The sequence below is a fragment of the Thamnophis sirtalis genome, unplaced genomic scaffold, assembly GCF_051295495.1.
Source record: "Thamnophis sirtalis isolate CommonGarterSnake01/CBP01778 unplaced genomic scaffold, rThaSir2_p1.2 scaffold_9, whole genome shotgun sequence".
Classification (NCBI taxonomy): domain Eukaryota; kingdom Metazoa; phylum Chordata; class Lepidosauria; order Squamata; family Natricidae; genus Thamnophis; species Thamnophis sirtalis.
In genome coordinates, this window is record NW_028261389.1 from 34,772,363 (window position 1) to 34,794,604 (window position 22,242).

The following is a 22,242-nucleotide window of genomic DNA, read 5'->3' on the forward strand; positions in this document are numbered from 1 at the left end:
AAGGATAACTTGCTAACCATTTGAGCCGTGGTGGCAGTGGTTAGAATGCAGTATTGCAGACTAATTCTGCTGACTGCTGGCAGTTCGATTCTCACCAGCTCATGGTTTACTCAGCCTTCCATCTTTCTGAGGTCGGTAAAATGAGGACCCAAATAGTTGAGGGCAATATGCTGACGTTGTAAAGAGAGAGCTGTAAAGCACCATGATGCAGTATGTAAGTGTAAGTGCTACTGTTATTTGTAGCAATTCATTGATTATGCATGTGGGGCAAGGTGGTTGCTGGGGTAATAAATATTGTTACAATTGTTCTCTTTACAGCACATTTTATAATTATGTAAAAGATATTCTTAGAAATTATGATTTAAGTTTGAAGCTGATTCTACTGAATTTATATTTTTATTTCATTAATTTACCATAAAATATCTGTAGACTAGGATCAGATGAGGATGGGGCAGTCAGGATATTTCTTGCTCCATCACTTGCAGAGTGTTTGCATGTTTTTTCTTCTTTTTCCCTGACTGAATGTAGCTTTTGAACTCCATCCATTTTGTATATTCTGCAACATTCAATGTCTACAATTCCAGCATCTCGGCTTGATTTTTCTGGGTGCTAACTCTGGCTGAAGAACGCCAGTGTAAATAATCCAGTAGTAAGAGATCCCTTTGGATTTTCTACTCTGGACAGATATTTAATCAAATTCTCAGTAATTATTTTCCTGTTCTGCTATAAAATACAAGGTCAATGCAGCAGGAGGATCTCATTCCCCACTCAGCTTCACAAACTTTATATGCAGAGGGTCATAACCCAATCACACCCCATTATATTGTAATGATTATTGTTCTGCTAGGACTAGAGAGATCCCATTTAGCTAAAAGTTTCATGTATTGATTGTAGCCAAATGAATGTCATGTGAATGAGTTTGGTGATACCATGTTCTTAGAATTCAAAAAAGGTAAACATGCAGTTAAATCAAATATATATTTTAATTAGAAAAGGTAATGTGTTTTTAACGTCATAAACAATTTATTCCTTTATTATGGCAGTAGCTTTTATCATGAATGCAGAATGTTTTGGTTGTTTTCTGAATTCTTTAGTACGAACTTTAACCTTGAATTACATGTAGTCCTTGACTTATGACCATTTGTTTAGCAATCATTTGAAATTATTACAGTACTGAAAAAAGTGACTTACAACCAGTCCTCATACTTATGAGACTGTCACAGTCCCTGCAGTCACATGATCATGATTTGGGCACTTGGCAACCAATATGGAATTTCAGTATCCCAAGGTAATGCGATCACCATTTGCAAGTTGGTGAAGAAAGTTAAATTTGCTTAACAACCATGGCAAAAAAGATTGTAAAGTTGATTACGGTCATGTTATGACTTAACTACATCATGGTGGAAGTTCTGGTCCCAATTGTAGTTGTCAAGTCCACCTGTACTTTCTGCTACACCTCCATGGAAACATGCATGGTTTCTAAAATTAAATGTTCCGTTTCCAATTGAAGACATATAGCTGTGTCACTTAATTTTGCTATAGCTTTTCAATGCTTACTTAGTAACTACAACAATTCTACAATCCCATATCTAGGATTTTTTTTTTACTTAGCATTGGGTAGGCAGAGAAAGAAATCAGGATAGTGTCTACTGTTTTAAGAATAAATAGAGGGACCAACTGTAATCAGTTTTGAAATTGTTCAAACGTAAACCTTAACTGAAAGCAAAAATGTATTGATATACTTTTCTTGTTATAACAATTTGAGACATTTCCCCCCAAATCTATACATTGTTGAAGTTACTGTAAGTGCAAAAATGAATATTTAGAAATCCTTGTATTAGATACAAATTACTTTTGCATCTAGCGCTATCCTATATCCAAAAGACATATGCAGCAAGGGCATTGAAATGCCATTATTTAATATGGTTGTTTTCAGGTAAGTATCTATAAGAATACAATTTCAGGGTAGTCTGATTCAGCTAAGGATATCTGTGTGTATAACAAGCCTGGAAATATAGATATAAATTTTCATTGCCTAAGAATATCTGGCTGCATATTTTTCTCTAAAATAAGAATATATAATAAAGAATGTAACTCTTATCCACATGAACCTCAAGGAACCAGACATAATGTATTTTGAAAATGCAACTAGAGCAGAACCAGGATGTTTGCTTAAGTAATTTTTTCAACTCTGGCCACAAACAATTCACAATTTTTTGTGGAGGCACAGGGAGGAAAACATTTTCATACAATAACAATTAATTTTAACTTGAGTTTCAACTACCAGCACTGAGCCAAGTAGCATTTTAACAAATAGTGAAATTAAGAAGTTTGTCTTACTTCCTAGGGGAGGGCAACACAAATTTGTTTTAAAACTTGCTTCAAAACCCTATGACAAGTGCAACTGTACTTAACAGCAGTATACACATACATAGTATATACCTGCCAGAGAATACACACTACTGAATGCAAACCTAAAACTAAAAAAGTATTTTTCCTTCAATGTTAGTTGTTTATGTTGTAAGTAAAATGATTAATGCAATAAGGAATATATTCTACAGCTAAAAATGAAATAGTGTGAAACATAAATATAAAAATTCCAAAGGCAGCTTATTTGAAAGGTTTTCAGTTGTGCTTATGAATATAACCCATTTTTGAAGCTATTCTCTCACTTTGTAAACACAAGTAATTTCCTAGAAATATATTGGATGTTCTTTTATAGAAAGATTGTCTGTCACATTTTAAGAGTGAAGCACTGTGCTAGCATACATTTTAGTCATTTCAGAAAAGCAAACATGAAAAGGTTACACAGTGCCAGTATCATCATTAAATTGTAATTGAATGCATAATTTTGTTCATATAAGTCCATCTGATAACAGTAATCCATAAACACAATCCATAATAATTAGAATACACATTTGAGCCACTTTTCAGTCTTTCCTGTAATACAGCGAACAAAGCACATAACCTGTGAAGGCACTAAAATTATTGTCTCTAAAGCCAAGAACTCCTGTAAAATGTTCTTAGTGGTCCCTGTGCATTGAAAGTTTAAATAAAATTTAGCATTATAGATATTTATTTGGAGTTATTCTTAACTCAAGGCTATTTGACAGCTGCATTTCTACTTAGTAGTATGCACACACAACAGTAGTAAATACCAATTCTCATGCTCATGTTTGACCAAAGCCCTTACCAAAAACAAATATTCACGAGATTCAACAAATGACTATATTATCAGAAGATATCTTTTTTTTTTCCTGGAAGATGTATATTTTGCAAATTGCAGCCAATTTGCTATGCTGTATTTTTCCTTGGAGATGGTAAACACCATTTTACAATTCATTAAGAAATATTTGCCACATGAACCTGAGCAATAAATGACCTATTGGGAGCATCTTTATCATCTTACTATCAATGTGAGAAATAGATTACCGAAGTATTTATAATTCAGATTGTGATAAAGTGCCTATTTGTAATCAGTCAACTATTGCACTTGTGGGGACTAGCAAACATTTTAAACTCTTCTGTTCCAAGGCAGTTAGCATTCAAATTATTGTATTGTTATTTAATGTTAAGGTCCCAAGTATAAAGTGGCTATTAGTAAAAACATGTTGCAATAATCAATTATAATTCTGGGTACTTTACTTTCTGAGTTTCTTATTCCCAGTCACAACAAAGTAATTATCATCCTGTTTTGACTTTACTGTGGAATCCTTTAACCTAAGCTGTGTCCCTTTGGGTAGAACAGTTGTAGCTTTTCCTTTTAAAACAGGTTCCTTAGTGGTTGAATCAAGTTCTTTATCATTCTTTTGGGAGACTTTGACCTGTGCTTGACTTTTGACATTAGCCTTTACTGTCTTTTTCCTTGCCCCATTTATGGTCGATGTTTGAGGAAGACGCATAATAGATAACGGCATACGATCAGAATGTGTTGTTGCATCAGCTGTTCCCTGTATTTTCATCCTACTATTTTGAACTGGCCTCCTCTTGGATGAAGCATAATTATTAACAGATGAAAATGGATTTTTACTCTTTACATCTAGCGTAGATGTCTGCTCAGTTGTTTTATCATTCGTAAGAGAGGAATTAGAACTCAGTTGTTTGGGGCTAAGAGCAGTTTTCTGTTTGGTTTGCTTAGTTTCCAATTTTTCTCCGTGTGAGTAAAACTGTGTGGGTAATGTTTGACTACTATTTTTGGAAATTATTTTTGTAGGCATTGTAGATGTTGGAGGGCAAGACGGCTTAGACACATGTAAATTTCTGTTAATGGTCTTTGCTGATTTTGCTGAGGTTTTTGAAAGAGGCTTGCATTTGGCTACATTTTTGAGCCCAGCTGCACTATCAGGAGAATGATGTCCTTCTAAACAGCCTACCCTTGTAGCCGTTTCAGGCAACCTGCAAAGTTTATTGTTTGAACAACCTAGAGCAGAATGTTGTACAGTTGGAGAGTTTTGGGAACATGCAGGCTTGGTAGATGATGCAGTGCATTTCTGAAGAGATGCTGATGGTGTTAAAGCAGCCCTCCCCTGAGCCGATGATGAGCACTTATTTATAGCTTGTCTATATTTTGAAACAGATGTAGGGTTATGAGAAGGGGGTGCTGGCTTTTTAAAAACCGGTTTTGATGCTTTGGGAAATGGCTGAAGGTTATTTACTGATGAATCTTTTAATTTGGGCTGGTTTCGTGTCAACTGGTCTGTGGGTAAGGAATGCTTTGCTGCTTCTGAAGAAGAAAGAACTGTTGGTTGGGATGACTTACATGCTGCCTGTTTCCTATTACCTACATGAGGGTTTTTTGAAACGGAAACCATAGTAGAAGGCTTTGAACTCTGTTTATGGTATGCATCAATGGCAGATATGGGATTCATGGGTGGAGGCTGTGGAGGTTTAGCAGACGAATCGGAAACCATATCACCAGATGCACCTTTTTGAAATGACAAAATCTTTTGTTCCAACGTTGCAAACTGAAGCATTCGGCAAGGATCATACTTGAGAAGAAAACCTTGAAGAGTATCCCAGCCTCCACCAACACGTACCATTACATGTTTGCCATGTAACATCTAATAAAAGATTTAAAAAATAGTTTGATTATAACTGATTGCACTTAAGCAACATAGGTATTGTATGAAATATTACAATGGCTTTAACATTCAGTTTTCCCATTTGCCACCAATCCCTAGAGCAGTGTTTCTCAACCTTGACCACTTGAAGATGTCTGGACTTCAACTCCCAGAATTCCCCAGCCAGCATTCGCTGGCTGGGGAATTCTGGGAGTTGAAGTCCAGACATCTTCAAGTGGCCAAGGTTGAGAAACACTGCCCTAGAGAGCAATAGAAGTATAGTACATACACACACTCTAAAAAACAAGTGCAACCAAGAGATGCAGAGGAGTACAAGCTGTCCAGTATTATGGCAGCAAAGAAACAGAATGATTGCTGAAGTATTCCTAAGCATCAGTAACAGTGGGACATTTTCAGATATGCAATGAAACTAAGCAGATGATATCATTAAGGTAAGGTAGTGGCAATTAAATTATATTTCATATCTTGAAAAGAAATAATTTCCCACCCAATTAAGATTGATACTTAAGTGACTGAGCAAAATAACTGAAAACTTGTACTTACTCGAATGAACAGTATTTTGTCTCCCAATCTATAGCGCCCTTCAGACAAATACTCAATTGAAAATCTATGAGAGCAGCTACAAGGAGGATCTTCAGCAATATGCTTAACCTATATTGTACAAAGATTTTGTTATCTTCATATAATATATATTGAAAACAACACTAAACATGAATTAGTTTTTGAACCTGCCCCCAAGATGAAGTTCTGAGCCAGCAGAAATTTTTGTCTCGATGAGACACAGCTGGTTTCACTGTCAAAGCTTGCTCTTTTGTAGCATGCAGCCCAGTTATGAACGGGAGCTGCTAGGAATGACTCAAAATGACTCTTGTATGACCATGAACCTACCTGAAAAGAGGACCTAGAAGGTAACAATTCTATGTGGGAGTGGTCAGAGAGCTGAGTCTCCATCATTTTTCTGTCCACTGTCTGCTTTTTAAAAACACCGGGATTTTAATTGCACATTTTGATTTTTTTTAATATCTACTTTTAAATGTTAATCTACTGTTGAATGCTGATTCAATTTAACCCTCTGCTGGATCTTAAAGTGGCTTTTTTATGTTCTTTTTATTGTTTTATTAGCTGCTCTCAAATTCTGTCACTTCCACGTCTCTCTCCTGTGATAAGTCCGACAACAAAATGTTTTCATCTTTCATGCTACTTCACAGTTTATAAAGCCACAAACTAGTAATTGGTGGATCAGATGTAGTGCCAAAAAAAAAAAAAATCAACTAATTTGCTTTATTGTAATCTTGACAAATATTATAGCAATAGCACTTAGACTTATATACCACTTCATAGTGCTTTCTAAGCAGTTTACAGAGTCAGCATATTGCCCCTAACAATCTGTGTCCTCATTTTACCAATCTCAGAAGGATGGAAGCTGAGTCAACCTTGAGCCACTCAGAATTGGACTCCTGGAGTGAGCAGTGAGTTAGCCTGAAGTACTGCATTCTAACCAGTGAGCCACCACAGCTCATTAATAGTTAGATTTTTGATTGGAATGAGATTTGTAGATGCTTGGGTTAGGTTCACATTTTATACTGAACATGGTTTACCTGACTATGATTTGTAAGATAAAACAAATTTTGCTGGTTTTGTCCAAATGCTAAACTTTAATTACAGTTAATAAACCACAGTGACTTGGCTTGCATAATATGTTATTCCAAACCAAGGAAACTTGGACCATAGCATGATCTAGTCATTCAAAATATCTAGAAAGTTTACATAGTTCACCACTGTGGTTCTTCGGGTTACAGATTCCAGAAAGATTTAGATTATAGCTTCATAGGCAGAAATATGTATGCTACTTACCGCTTCATGTAATTCTCCATCCTGACAGCACGATTTGTAAGAAACTATAGGGGCTACACTATCAGAGGACATCAACAAAGTTTCTTCCAATTCAATTTCCTTCTCTAACTTTACTAATACTGGTGGTTCAACTCCATGACTATAAAAAGAAAAATGTATAAAATACTATTTTTAGAATTTTAGCAAAATTCTAAGACAATAACCATAGGGTGAGAGTACTTTTGGGTATAAGGGTAGAACATAGGAATAAAAGACTTTCTTTTTCAACTGTAGGTGGAAAGTGCAAAATATCTTATGACACCTGGTACTTTGCTAGGGAATATAGGCTTATACCAAAATGGCTATATTTTCATAACACAGCTATTCTTAACTTAAATGAGGTTTATCAGTTAATCCAATTTTCAGAACATGAATACAAAACCATAAACTAATCAAACTAACTAGGTTAGTTTGTAGTACCATGTGAAAACAGCCAATTTCTGTTGTAAAAACTCTAAGAACCTCAGTGCATTCAAAGCATCTACTTGGAGAAAGCAATGAATACATACCTTGATACAATGCGACCAATTTCCAGTAAGCAAAGGTATACTTGTCTTGGGTCTTTATGCAGCACTGTAAAAAAAATTAGTGCAAGTAAGGTAAAAAAATTAATTCAGTGAAACCTAACTTGCCTACATTCAATGGCCTGGATCAAAATTTGGAACACATGTAACTTATATGTAAACATGTAAGTCTGTATCAGCAAGTTCTTTTCTAATCTACTCCCTGGTGTACTCTTGCTTGGCATCCAGACCTTTCTTTAGCTATTATTGATTTGGAAATCTACCAGTACATTTATTTATTTAAAGCATTTATATAACTTCATCTTCTAAACAACTCTGGGAGGCTCCCAATCAAAGATCGAAACAACATATAAAAAACTATAAAACTATAAAAGCAAACACATTAAAACATTTTTAAAAAACCTAATGCCAAGTCAAACTTCTAATGTGCAATCATCCAATCTTATTCCAGCGCTTGGGGGAAAGGGCGAGGCATTCCAAGTTTTATGGAAGACTAGTAGGATGGAGGCCTGCCAAACCTCAGGGGGCAAAATATTCCATAGGGCAGGGGCTGCCATGGAAAAGGCATGTTTCCTAGCTCCCAATACTAACAGCGACCCAATTTTGAGTATGCATGGCCTGAGGTTTGTGCTGGAGCCCTATTAGCACTCCCTTTGGGATTTGCTTGGGCAAACCATAAGACCGTACTCTAAGGGTTTTCCTTCCCTCTGTCCCTGGGCAAACTGTCCACAAAGTTAAACTAAGTATGCCTCTCTTAGTTTTGCCCAAGTGACCTGTGTCCATTTCATATCTCTGTAGCAAAATCTCCCAGCAATCAGAAGGAACAGAATCTTAGACATCTGAAAAAAACTTCCCACGGCATTCTGAAACATAAGCCAGCAGGGTTAGTTAGCCTTGGTAACAACCCTCTGTTAAAGAAACCTCTGTTAAAGAAGACATCCAATGAACAAGGGCCATTTTTTACATTTACAATTTTCTACTGGGGTTGGGAGGAATGCTTAGAACAGAAACCATGGGTATTGGCACAGTGGAACCAGTGTAATTGCCAGGGCCACCAGCTTACTGTAAGAAGCCTTGCCAATTGAAGTTTTCCATGGAGGAAGAGGTAGGCTCTCCAAATTCCCTCCTTAACTAGACTTTTGGAAAGGTGGGTGGGGACATAAATTCTTAGTATTAAGTTCTTCAATAAAATAAGTCCTTTCCCAAACTGTCACCTTCGGAGGCAGAGCAGAAAAGTGAGTACCAAATGTGTTCTGACTTTTCCATTTATCTGAAACCCTCTAGGAATTCCCAACCCTCACTTTGAGAAATCCTGCTTTATCCTATGTGATCTCTTCTTTCAAAAATTTTCAGCTACAAGGAAAATGCATTCAGGATGTATAATAGAATGGATGTATTTTGTCCATAATTTTCATAGATATTTAGTGTAGACAGTATAGAATTCTAAACATGTAAAACAGAAGGCAGCATAATCTGGGCAATATAAGCAAAGGAATGCTTGAGTCCTTCAGTTTGAGCTACACACTTGGCATTATATGTATGGCATTATAATGGCTGGATCAATCACCAGTTTTATCTAAGAAATAAACTGCATAAAATATGGACATGGATGGTCACACTGAGAATCAGGTGTGAGGGTTTTTTCCCCCCAGAAGAATCAAGTTTTCTTTTCCTTTTACCAAAAGGGCAGGAGCAATGAAGCAAGTTTGGACAGTTTAGTTTTGAAAGCAGAACTATCAATTCTTGTATTTTTTTAAAAATAAATCTGATTAATCAGAACTTAAACAGACTTGCTCCTTGAATGTTCCACTCTTGATTACTGTGAGACAGTTTGGACAACCTGTGTCATACTAATATGGTCTAGCCCCTGCACATCTCACCCAGCTCAATGTTTTGTACAAGTCCCGTATGGCAGGTTTACAACTGCAAAGTGAGCTTAGCCTCTTTCTAAAAATTCAATGGCACTTGTAACGATGAATGAATGCAGTGAAACTCTTTTGAGACCCATATGCCCCCTACATGAATATTGCCTAGGCACAAACCCACTCTTTATTTCACCCCCACAAGCTTACAAAAGGGTCCTTGCAGAGCTTTGCCAAGAACATACAAAGCATATGTTCATGCCACAAAACCAGCTACTGTAATCAGTAACCACTTTCAAAGTATTGTGAATTATGTCCTTAAAACTGCAATATAATACAGACTTGGTGAACCTACACCCTTGTTCCTTTATAAAAAAATAACAATGTAGATTAAAATATGCTGTGTAGGAGATATATGAATCCTATCATTCTTGGATGACATTGTCTTATAAACCCTGTCCCACTAATTACATTGAAAAACTGTTTACAAACTGAACATTGCCATACCTTTAACAATTCTGAATAATATTTTTTTAAATTTAAACACGCCCACACCATGCAAAGCAAATATACAAAGAATACTCCTCAAGAAGGATATATAATACCAAACAATTTAAGCAGTGATTTTATATGGGCCTAGGACTTACAGCTATGTCTATCTATTTTTAAAAGGGACAATGCTAAAAACCTAATTAGCAATACATCTTCAAGCTATTTTTCTTAATGAGCACTACAAGATTTAAGCCCATCTGGAAAAATTTGGTCTGGCAGCTGCTGGTTACAAGATTCAACCTGAAACAACAAGAGATAGGCAGTCCAATCCTTGACATGCAAACCCAACAACAGATTTAGTTAGCATAAGTCATAAACTGAGGGTACCAGCGCTAGGTATAGTTAACAGTTTGTATTTTTATAGCTAACAAGTTAGAAAGAAGTAATACAGGTGGAATCAAAAGATTAATTGTCAACAGATTATTAACTATTAACATTAAACTCCCCATTCAATGGCATTAATAAAGCCATTATCACATCAACATCTTCCAAAGATATCAGAATAACCTGATACAAATTAATGTTGCAAAAATCAGACAATCCCAACATTTTTAAAAAAACCTCTCAATTCTATTGGAAAGGTGTTGCAATTATTAAACTTGTCAAACTAAAATTTAAAACTCTTATAGTAACTTCTATTATCAAAAAGTCTCCCCCCCACAAAAAGTTGTTGTAATATTTAAGACCAAAAAATATTTTGCCCTGTTTAGTGTTTGCATTACTACATGCTTTTTAACAGAGTTTATTAAACATACAAAGGTATTTTTCCAATACAGAAGGATCTCATTTATATAAACACCTCTTGTCTTTTAAATTTAGAAGTGAATAATAGCCTATATAAGAAGTTAGTTTAATATAATTCAATAAAACAAAGCAAAAAAGCAACAAAAGTTACCTAAGCCTTCGGATTCAAAAAGATAAGTCTCATCCACTCCAATGCACCTACACCAATTCAGAAAGTTTGCTGTGTTATCTCTGGCAAAGAAAGATCCTGAAGGAGCATCTTTTTTACAGGGGACTTTTCGTAAAGGGAAATTCTGGAAAGTAATGTAGAAAATTTAACAGGAAACATTCCAAAACATCCACAAAAGCGTTTTCTAGAGTTGAACTAGTAAGGAAAGTGGGGAGGGGGTTCCTCCCCCCCGAAAAAGATTACATTTCAAAAGAAATTAATCTCAGCTATATATAAATAAGCAATGGGAAAATTTGTTTAAAACAGTATTGCTGAGGACTCAGCTAAAAGGCAAAAAAGGCCACATACCAAACTTTGTGGCCTTCACCGTTAGTTGTCAGAAAAAAGTGGATAGCCCATTTACTTAGCTGAAAACACGGCTTGAAAGACACTTCAAATATATATTACTGGCAAAAGAAGGGCAATAACATGTATCACATGAATATCCAGGACAAACCCTCCAGGATATTTATATCTAAAATACTACTTCAGTATTTTAAAATTAGAACAAATCTGTCAGCAGTTTGAACATATGATTCACATTTTTCTAATGAATTTCATGTCATGTACAATTTTAATCAGCAGACTTTCATCTTCCAAATTATTTTCCTTTTTTGCAGAACCTAATCTGAGACACAACTTTCATGTATTCTGTACCATCTCAAGCCACTGTATGTATTATCCAAATAATATTTTATGCCTGTTTGTAATTTTAAGTGCATGTAATTTGTGTAACATTTCCTCCAACTTTTCACTATAGCCATAGTATATATTCAACCATTCTTTCAGCATCCTTTTATGATAGATCACCTGACGCCCTGACTTTAAAATTCCTAAGTGCCAACATTTGTACCAGCTGTAACACTTCCTATTTTCAGAGCTCCTACATCACAATTCATGCTTACTAGAAATCTTCCTCAATAAATATCATCCTAAACCATCTGACTGTTATATGTAAATTTCTTGTGCTCTGAAGAACACAAAATGTATTAAGTAACATTAAGTTATCCATGGGCAAAATGTATGTGGTTCATTAAAGTGGGAATATGTACATTTACACAACATATTAATCCAAAGCATATCTAACCACTCATTGTCTTACGAGAACTGAACCAGATCAGTATGTCCCAGAATTCTAAAAACATAGGTGTAGGAGTTCTAATATTCTTGCTTTATTTCCCAGTTAGTTCACATGAGAAGTTGAGATACATGTACTTATTGTAGTATGGAGTGAATACAGTAGCATAAAGCAGAGGTTGAATTCCAAGAATTGCTATCTGAATGCATTATTTGAACATAGGATAACATTAGAATTAAAGTAACTTTCATATTAGGGTGAAATATTCAGCACCATCCTTTTTTAAATTCAAGAACATTTTGGTTACCTCCACACATTTGGGAAAATTGAACTGTCTAGTAATATGATTTTTATGTTTCACATTCTTAACTATCTTCATTTGTAGAAAAGCAATGTACTATATTCATTTGAAAGGAAGACTAAATTCCTCCCTACTCAATAATTTATATTTAAAATATGGAAATAATCTTAGATTTGCTAAGCATAGTAGAGAATATTTTTGCTAATGTTCCTTTAAAACTTACATGCAGGATTGTCTTCCTTTCAGGTAAATACAAGCACATTTAATAGGATAATCTTGCTCACATGACTTCATTAATTGAAAAAAAGTTAATTGCTATTTTTTAAAAAATTGAACTTACTTTTAAATCATTTGAGTTACTTTTAACTATGCTTTGAATGACTCCAATCAAAATGCACAGCAATACCCCGTTATCAAGTTCTTCCAATAAATGCTCTGGTTTAAGTTCAATACCTATAGGAGAGCAATGATTTTCATTAATACAGAACAGATAAAACTCAAACTGATAACTCAGATATATTAAAGCATAGCTTCAACCTAAGTCAACTGGAAAATATGTTTGTTTGTTTGTTTATTATTAAATTTACATGCTGCCCATCTCGCTACTCAGAGCCTCTGTAACATTCCCTTTTATTGTGGTTTATCTGCAGTGGGATTGAGGCAACGTCCAAACTGATACTGAATGTCACAGATGTCACTCATATTTAGAGCATATGATCCTATTGTATTTTAAATTAATTATTTATATCTCAAGCTGTATGTTGGCCTGTAGTTTTAACTATAATAATTAGGAAAAATATTGAACCTCAACTAGTCAATGTTTCAAAAAGCAGGCATGCCCTTTAAAACTGTTTAGGATAAAGCAGTATTACATACTCTTTACAAATGACTAGACTTCTATAAAAGGATAAATGGTAAAATTAATGGTCTTAACTTCTAACAGCATGAACTCTAAATCTAGCTCTACCCCTATATCTTTTTCTATAGTAATTACAAGGTTCTTCAAACAAACCCAATAAGCCAGATAGCCAGATAGTCAGATCTTCTTGCATAGGAATCAAAGTTGCCTCATGCCGGACAGATATCCATTGGTCATATAGTAAAACATCAGCCAGGCCAGGGCCATGTCTTGGAGTCAGTGGACTGCGTGGACTGATAGGTAAATCATCTCCAAACCACACCTAAGGTACATAGCACAAGACTGATCACAATTTCAGCACTATGCAATAACTGATCATATTTGCAATCCATCATCAATGACTTTAAAAAATGGAAAGTTCATAATAATGTAATATATGTTCCCCAAATTATTCACTATTATTTCGGAATGCTGTAGTTCTATTAAAAGCTGAATTTGGCTTGTACAATCCATCTAGATTACTTGGAAAAATGCCAGTATTCAAAAAAACCCAAATGTTTTGACAAAACAAGCATAAAGTTCCATTAGAGTTGAACATTAAATCTATAGTCAGTTATGTTCTTCAGATACATATCATAAAGTAGGAAAATATTTAATAGCTGTAATATTTCCGTTTGCCTACCTGAACTGTATGTTGCATGGTAACTAGATGTTCCTAGGAATAGGAGGGAAAAAAGAGACTTTCAGCTAAAAGTGTCAAATTGTATTTTATCCACCTTCATTTATCTGTAACACTGAAGAGATAGCCAACAGATCAACAAAAAGTAAACCAATACTAATTATCCAAAATTGGGAGTTTACTTTATTTCCAAAATTGAATATAATTTTTTTCAACTTTCATGCTCAGTATCTCCATGATCCTTATAACATTCCATGTTTTTATATATCAAAAGTAGGTAACATCTTTAAACCATATTGGCAAATATGAATAAAAAAATCAAATGGTAGACAATGCAAGGGATTCATAAGGGATTCTACACTGCGAAAAGTTGTATTGGAATGCAAATCCTAGTGTATAACAGTATTTAAAACAAAAACGTCCATGTAAATTTCATTTTAAACTAATCTTCAGATCACATATAGAAAATAATTTACTGGCATACCAATATTGCTAAAGTGGTAAATTTAAAGCTACATTTAAAAAAATGTCAGTTTCTAGCCAGCTGGGAACACAGATCCTAAACAAATGCCACTATTTATTACTTGAACTTAAGAAACTCACGTCTTCCTGATATTTCTCTCCTTTATACTACACAAAAAAAGCAGAAAGTAGAACAAGTCTTTACTAACTAATGTATTCAGCTTCCCACAGTGAGCACCAGGGAATAAAGTTCATTTACATAAAAAGCCCTTTGTCTTAATAGGCCAATGTAAGGGGCTTCATTGACATTTTAGAAGGAAAAAAATATGGTGGCAACAGCTACCAAAAATACTGCTCTCATTAAATGATGGAACACTTACACATTTGAACAAGGCCCTTAACAAGCCAACTGCCACAGTAACAAAAAGACTGCCCAATATGCAAGGCAGACTATCAGCTTGAACAAAGGAAAATATTCCAAAAAAAAAGAACTATTAGAAGAATGTTCAGCATCTTCATTTTTCAAGAATGCCACACAAAGCCTGACTATTTGGGGGGAAAAACTGCACACTTGAAAGAAAATGTCAGAAGATGTTTATATCAGCTCACTTCATAGTATTACATCTGTCTTTGGAATCAATTAAAATACAAGTATGAAACTCACAAATTGATGGCTAGAATTTTGCTGCTCACATTACAGATTTAGTAACTGAATTTACATACCAAGTTAAGTTGTGGACTGACTGATTTTTTATGGAATAAGCTACAGTGTTTCAGATTACAATTCACTAGGCCAAAACAGAAATCTCATTACAGCTCATTATAGGTAGTCCTCGACTTACAAATATAATTGAGCCCAAAATTTCAGAGAGACCATTGTTAAGTGAGTTTTGTCCATTTTACAATCTTTTTTGCCAGTTGTTAAGTGAATCACTGCAGTCGTTAAACTAGTACCATGGTTGTTAACTGAATCTGACCTACCCATTGATTTTGCTTGTCAGAAGGTTGCAAAAGGTGATCACATAACTGTGGGACATTGCAACCATCATAAATATGAGTCAGTTGCCAAGTGTTTAATGTTACAATGCTCATAAATGTGAAAAATGGCCAAGTCACTTTTTTCAGTGCTATTGTAACTTTGAATGGTCATTAAACAAAAAGTTGTAAATCAAGGACTATCTGTAGAGCACCGAGGTGGCGCAGTGGTTAAATGCAGCACTGCAGGCTACTTCAGCTGACTGCAGTTCTGCAGTTCGGCTGTTCAAATCTCACCGGCTCAGGGTTGACTCAGCCTTCCATCCTTCCGAGGTGGGTAAAATGAGGACCCGGATTGTTGTTGGGGGCGATATGCTGATTCTGTAAACTGCTTAGAGAGGGCGGAAAGCCCTATGAAGCGGTATATAAGTCTAACTGTTATTGCTATTGTACAATGTAATTTGCATTTTCTCGTTGAATGGGACCTTTTCTAAACTATATTTCAGGGCTTATGCTTGAATCTATTAAATTGTGGTGTAATAAGTCATAGTTGAACATTAGTCTTTGATACACAGCTTGTTTCAGTAATCATACTCTTTGTTTTTCAAATCAAGATTTGAGGGATTGGGAACAAATAAGAAGTGTGTATGTGCCTTTTCACCCTGGTTTTCTTTTTTTTTATTTCTTCCTTTGGCCTTTAAAGAAGACTTGCAAATCACAGATTTATAGTTCAATAACCACAGGAAATTGTGGTTTAAGAAAACCAGGAAGTTCTATGGGAAAAAAATAAGAAGAAAAAAGATATACAAGTATTAAGTTTGTTCCCTTTTCTCCATCTTTCATAAAATGGTTGAATTAGGAATGTGATGTCTGAATACAAAATACACCTCAGTTCACACATCATAGCCATTGTGAATCATGGCTTATGACATTACATGAGAAGCAGGCTTCATGACTTGTTTAACAAATTCTAATTAAAATAAACCATGGGTTAAAATACATAAACCCAGTCATAATATAATCGTGTTCATATACTTGTGTGAAAATGCTACTGAATTCAGTGGGCCACCTACAAAGCAAGCAGAAACAGGAACAAGCTACATGTGATAATTTCAGCTAATACTATCTTGTAGTATTCAACTAAACCTTTCAAATGCTATTTGAATATTACAAGAGATGCATATTAATTTTTGGTAGAATTAAAATACTAGCAAGGATCTTTCAGAACCAGGAAAAAAGATACTTTCTTCAGAGGAGTCCTTGTCTTAACAATTTTTCAACAATAGTTAGAAAAAGGGAGAAGACATTTGGGCAATTAACTCAACAAAATTATTTTTCCAAAGGAAACACTTCTTAATCTTCTGGAAGTTGTGGGAAATCATTTTTTTTAGGAATACATAGCTTTCAATATTTTTATTGTTCTTGTGGGATCCTTCCTGCTATTTTTACACTTTACAGTTTAACCTTCAAATTGTAAACTGAAAGGATATTTTAAATTATTTGGGGTTCACATCTCTGAACCTGTAGGACTGAATGCGAAGTACAGTTTTACAACCAAACAAAACAACTTCACTCATTTGCCGGGGACGCTGCAGCTGTAGTGAGGGATGAGTATGTCACCCTCCGGTGAATTATTACAGAAATCATATGCATAACCATATATACAATTATGTATGCGATGTTAGTAACACGCCTTATAATTGCATCCCATTTTTAAGGTTATTATATAAATCCACAATTAAAAATAGTTTATTTAAACTTATATCACAGTTTATGTTATAGGATTACTTTACACTAGTATTTTTCAAACTTAATGCATGCTGGCTGGGAAATTCTGGAAATTGAAGTTCACACATCTTAAAACTTGCCAATTTTGAAAAACACTGTCTTAAAATTAGGAGTAGACCATATAACCTTGAATTCAGAACTTGCGAACTCCAAAATCAGCCAGGGTAAGGAAGAACTTGCCACAGGCTGTTATACTATGTCACATCCTTTCATTGTTTGTGAGTTTCTGTATTTTGAGTATTTATGCCATTGGCAAAATGCGGTAAAAAGTCAGCATAGCTTCTATTTCAAGTTTCCTACAACTTGGTTCCCTGTTGGACCACAGCTCCCATTTTCCAAAAATACCTGCCGGAATGAGGGCTGAGGTTGCAGAAAGCCGTTTCCTCCGGGCGAGAAAACTGCTGGTCAAGATCGTATGGTGCGTCACTGCAACAGAGATCAAGAGCTGAACTGATTTTCTTCCCCTTTTCTGTGTAAATGGCCAGCACTTTCCCATAGCCCTAACCCAAGGAAGCAAGGAAACAGCATTAGCGCCTTGAGGTTGAAGGCAATACATCCCCTTGTATGGCACAGGGAACGTAGAGGCTCTACTGAGCCATAAACAAGCAACCACGCTTCAGCCTAGTAGGTTGTGATCAGCCCCAAATCTGCTTCAGGGACCCACTTCAGCCAGGAAAAAAAAATCAAACGACCCTGCGATCTACCGGGGAAACTTGGAGATACTTACGAAAACCCCAGAGTCAGCACCCCCCACGCATCCTCTGCCCGGGGGACACACGTGAGATTGCGGCAGCGGCAGGGAATCCTCTCGAGCTCCAGCGCTCCCTGATTCATTCGGCCGCGTCCGCCCGCAACAGTTCGAAAGGCCCAATCAGCTGACGCGAGGCGGGGCCCAGGCCGGCGAGGCGGAGGCTGGGCGAAAGGGGAGGGAGAGCCAGTTGTCGGGATGGGTGGGTACCTTGCGGCGTCCGTAGCGAAAGGCTGGGTGGCGATGCTGGTGCTGGGGGAGGGGGGATTCAAACGGAAGGGATCCAGCGGTCGTGCGTGTGTGTATGTGTGTGTGTGGGGGGGGGGAATCCTGCTGCCGTGTGTGTGTCAGGTGACAGTCGCCGCGGATTACTGTCTGGACCGAGTGTTGTTATCTCCTCAGCCGAGACAAGGCAGGGGACGGGCAGGAATAGGGGCAACCTTGCTAAGGTTCTGCCTCTCTCCACTACACCCTGCTTTGGAGTCAGGCCGCGGTTGTCAAGATTTAACCTTCCTCTGTATGCTTTGGGGGGGGGGGGGCGGATTAGAGGTTGCAACACCCAGCAGCCCTGACTAGAAAAGTCAGTGTGGAGGCAGAGAAATAGATCAGAAGCGCAATCAGAGGTTCCTTATCTCTCGGTATAAAACATGTTGCAACACAATCCTACACATATTTATGGCTGTGTTTGCCACAGAATAAACTGTAAACCTTGGTTAACAAAATGCACTGGAGAGGTCAGCGTGGACCAGCATCAGCATAGGTAGTCCTCCACTTAACGCTCACAACTGAGCCCAAAATTGTTAAGTGAGGCATTTGTTAAGTGATTTTGCTCCATTTTATGACCTTCCTAAGTGAATCACTGCAGCTGATAAGTTAGTAACCTGGTTGCTAAGCGAATCCATTGACATTACTTGTCAGAAGGTTGCAGAAGGGGGATCACATGGGCGAGATAGCAATGGCCATTAAGTGTCTGTAGATTCTTGTCATGGTTGTCCCAAAGGTGCTTTTCAAGAGGCAACTGGATTTTCTTGTTTTCCTTTGAAGACATTTTGCTTCTCATCCAAGAAGAGCTGAAAAAGCTTCTTGGATGAGAAGCAAAATGTCTTCAAAGGAAAACAAGAAAATCCAGTTGCCTCTTGAAAAAGCACCTTTGGGATAATAGTCATCAGTATGAACCAGTTGCCGAGCATCCAAATTTTGATCACACGATTATGGGGATGCTTCAAAGGTCGTAGCTGTGAAAAATGGCCATAAGTCACTTTTTTCAGTGCCATTGTAACTTTGAACAGTCCCTAAATGAACTGTTGTAAGTCGAGGACTACCTGTATTGTGTGCTGTATCATTTATTGCCTAGATCATTGTGTTAACTTATTACATGGTGTTGTCTTTTTGGGTTAGTTTGGTTGTGGACGCAAGTGTTCTGGTTTGTTAACTATGGTTCATACCATAGTTTAATGTTTAGTTCTATATAGACAGGTGCAGCCTACCTAGAACTTTATCCTATTCTATATGGAGACCACTTTTGGACTATTTTCTTTGGAAAGAGAGAATAAGTGGCTATTTTATATAGGCTTAGTTTTTCATTTAATTTTTATATTGACTGTATGTTCTTTTTGTTTTAATTTAGAGTAAGGGGTTATTTTATTATAAATTTATACTGAAAAAAGTCAAAACTGGTTTTTGTATTTTCTTTTCTGTGGTGACTTTTTAACTCCCTCCTTGATCCCCTCCACATTTCTTTTAATCTTTTTTTTTGTTTTTGTTAATTTGTATTTTGTTTTTTTTTTTAACTTAATAAAGTTATTTTTTTTAAAAAAACCTTTAGGGCCCAATCCAGACAATTCCTTGCCCTCTGCTCTGGTAAAGCTAACCCACAACAGGATTTAATTTAACATATAGTGGGGAAAAGTCATTGTAGTGTCCCAGTCCTAGTCTCCAGGTTCTATAAATCTGTCCCATTGTGAGTTGGTTGAAAAGCATGGTTAAGCAAGCATCACGGCATATGGACCAGCTTGGCCACTATTATGAACCAGAAAAAAATATTTTTCATTTAGGAGCGGTCAACACTGATGCTAATCATCCTCTGTACATACATTGTGTTATGTAGGTATTAAGTTACTTTATCTAGCAAGAGAAAAACAACTTATTTTTACCCAGGCGAATAGTGGAGGAAAAGATTAGTGAGAAAGAGAATCATTTAAAATAATCAGGAAATATTTCAAAATTACCCTACCAGCCAATAGTCAGACTTCTTCTGAATGCATTTGTGCAAAACTGGAACAAAGATTTGAAAGATGGCTGACCCCACCTGTCTAATCCGTGACCCGTCAAAACCGCGGTCCACTAAAGCGCGCCCGATTAAAGCGCGTACCTGACGTCATCAGCAGCGCGACAAATACGACCGCGGAGAAAAAAGGGCGCTTTAAAAAGTGCTTTTAAAGCAAGCCGATTCACATAAAGGTAAGGGTTAGGTTTAGGGTTAGGTTAAGGGTTAGGGTTAGGTTTAGAGTTACGTTAAGCGTTAGGGTTAGGTTTAGGGTTAGGTTAAGGTTTAGCGTTAGGTTAAGGGTTAGGTATAGGGTTAGGTTTAGCGTTAGGTTAAGGGTTAGGCTTAGGGTTAGGTTTAGGGTTAGGTTTGGGGGGGTTAGGTTTAGATTTACGCGTTAATTTTAAGTTTACCGCTCAGTGTGCTGTTTTCGTCGCGCTGTGATGACGTCACGTACGCGCTTTCGTCGAGCGCGCTTTAGTCTACCACGGTTTTGTGGTGGAACCATCTAATCATCCTTCCCAGCCTTGATCCACATTAAGGAAAATGATTGGTGCATAGTTTCCCCATGAGATGGTGATATTGGGTAAGAAAGGAGGGAACCCATAAGTTTGTCTTTAATACATCTTGTAAATAAGAACAAGCATTTGCCAATATTGTATATACAGCAGGATAGATAGTGTGTTTTATGCTGGTATAGTTTCCGATAGTTTAGGACTGATAGATGGCATTCAACTTGGCTCTGAGAAATATTTATCAACTTATAAGTAGTGGCTTATAACAAAGAAAGATGAAAAGAAAAAGAAGAAGTTGTAGTATACCACTTTAATTTCAAAAGAAATAACAGGGACTTGGTTCAGGCAAATAGAAATTCACTTTTGTTTCAAGGAACTTAAGAACCATGGCAGATATTCTATGTAAACAGACACAAATGTAAACTTCAATGAAAATGATTTACCATCAATTATTTTAAGTGCTTTAAGAAAATATTTACAATTCAAAAACACTGAATGAATACACTGATGTTATGGATTCAAGTTTGTTGTTCCAGCTAACTTATTTATGATCCAGTAAAAACCAGCCTTGTCACTGCACATCCCATATTTCGCAAAGAAGAGGTGTGAATTTGTGATTGTTAACTCTCCATGACATCAACATATCTGCATGATGGTGGTTAAAAGTCCGTAATTCTGTAAGGCGACCAAGGAGACAAGCAAAATGTTGAGGACTATTCATGTGATGAAGCTTGCAGAATGTTTGCAGAACTTCAAGGAGAGGCTCTTGAAGCCGTTCAACAGAGTCTCTATCCTTTATGTATTGCCGATCTGGTTTTAATTTTCAAAGAAGATGGGGAAAAATAGTAAGCATTATTTCATATATGCAAATTATGAAGACCAAAGTGTTCCAATTGCAAGTGAAATACATTTCTCTGTTCATAGGCTATTTTGTTCCCATATATTTATTGTATGCAATATTGCGTGTCTGTAAAAACTTGCAATGTTGATGGGATTAGTTTTACTTATTAGCTTGCTTGATACTACAGATTGTTATAGAGAAGGTTGCACACTCTGATCCTGAGATAATAGAAATAATTAAAAATCCTATTATTGCAGAAATATTTATCTCTGTTATGCAAAGATAGTATAACAACTCGAATACTTTGCCTGCAGTAGAGCTAGCTTCTCTCCCCTTAGAAAGGCACTCAAAACTTTTATTCTCACAGGCCTTTGGCTCACAGTATTGCATTAAATATTGCTTCATATATGTTCTTAGTAGTAGTATTTTTGTACTTTTGATTCTTGCCCATAATTTTAACAATGGTAGCAATAGACAAAATAAAAAATAAATGTGAGAGCATGCTTTAATTGGTTTTGTTATACTCTTGCTTCAAGGAACATAGGTACAATCTTATCTCTATAAGATTTTAATTTAAAAAACTATCCCATGCCTACAAAAATTAGAGAATGAAAATTTTTTTCATTCAAATCCTATTTCTACTTCCAGGTAGAAACAGGTAGTCTTTGATTTATGACCACAATTGAGCCCAACATTTTTGTTTCTAAGTAAGACAGTTGTTAAATTGAATTTTGTCCCATTTTGTGACCTTGTCACAGTTGTTGCCATAGCTGTTAAGTAAATTACTGCAGTTATTAAGTTAGTAACAGTTGTTAAGTGAATCTGGCTTCCCCATTGACTTTGCTCTCAAAAGGTCACAAAAGGGA

General features: G+C 36.2%; 2 protein-coding genes across 2 annotated transcripts in view; both read right to left on the reverse strand.

The window, feature by feature from the left end:
• Positions 1–1,607: 1,607 nt before the first annotated feature.
• Positions 1,608–13,812, reverse strand: GAS2L3 (growth arrest specific 2 like 3). The gene is made up of 8 exons (XM_087723302.1): positions 13,785–13,812; positions 13,256–13,424; positions 12,584–12,696; positions 10,808–10,949; positions 7,484–7,547; positions 6,936–7,074; positions 5,625–5,732; positions 1,608–5,060 (listed from the first exon to the last, which is right to left on the reverse strand). Exons 1-8 carry the CDS (start codon positions 13,800–13,802, stop codon positions 3,642–3,644), a joined length of 2,172 nt encoding a protein of 723 aa, XP_087579428.1. The 5' UTR covers positions 13,803–13,812; the 3' UTR covers positions 1,608–3,641.
• A 7,056-nt stretch (positions 13,813–20,868) lies between these two features.
• The window catches only part of NR1H4 (nuclear receptor subfamily 1 group H member 4), a 30,936-nt gene continuing 29,562 nt past the window's right edge, over positions 20,869–22,242 (reverse strand). The window contains exon 11 of the mRNA XM_014064732.2: positions 20,869–21,345. Coding sequence (XP_013920207.2) covers positions 21,107–21,345 — 239 coding nt within the window. The 3' untranslated portion in view covers positions 20,869–21,106. The remainder of the gene's footprint in view (positions 21,346–22,242) is intronic.

Excerpts from the sequence above, each read along its gene's own strand:
- GAS2L3 (XM_087723302.1), bottom strand. Across the intron at positions 12,697-13,255 it reads CTGGCTATCTGGCTTATTGG|GTATTGAACTTAAACCAGAG; the intron begins GTTTGTTTGAAG and ends GCTCTCCTATAG. Across the intron at positions 5,733-6,935 it reads ATGGAGAATTACATGAAGCG|GTTAAGCATATTGCTGAAGA; the intron begins GTAAGTAGCATA and ends TGTACAATATAG.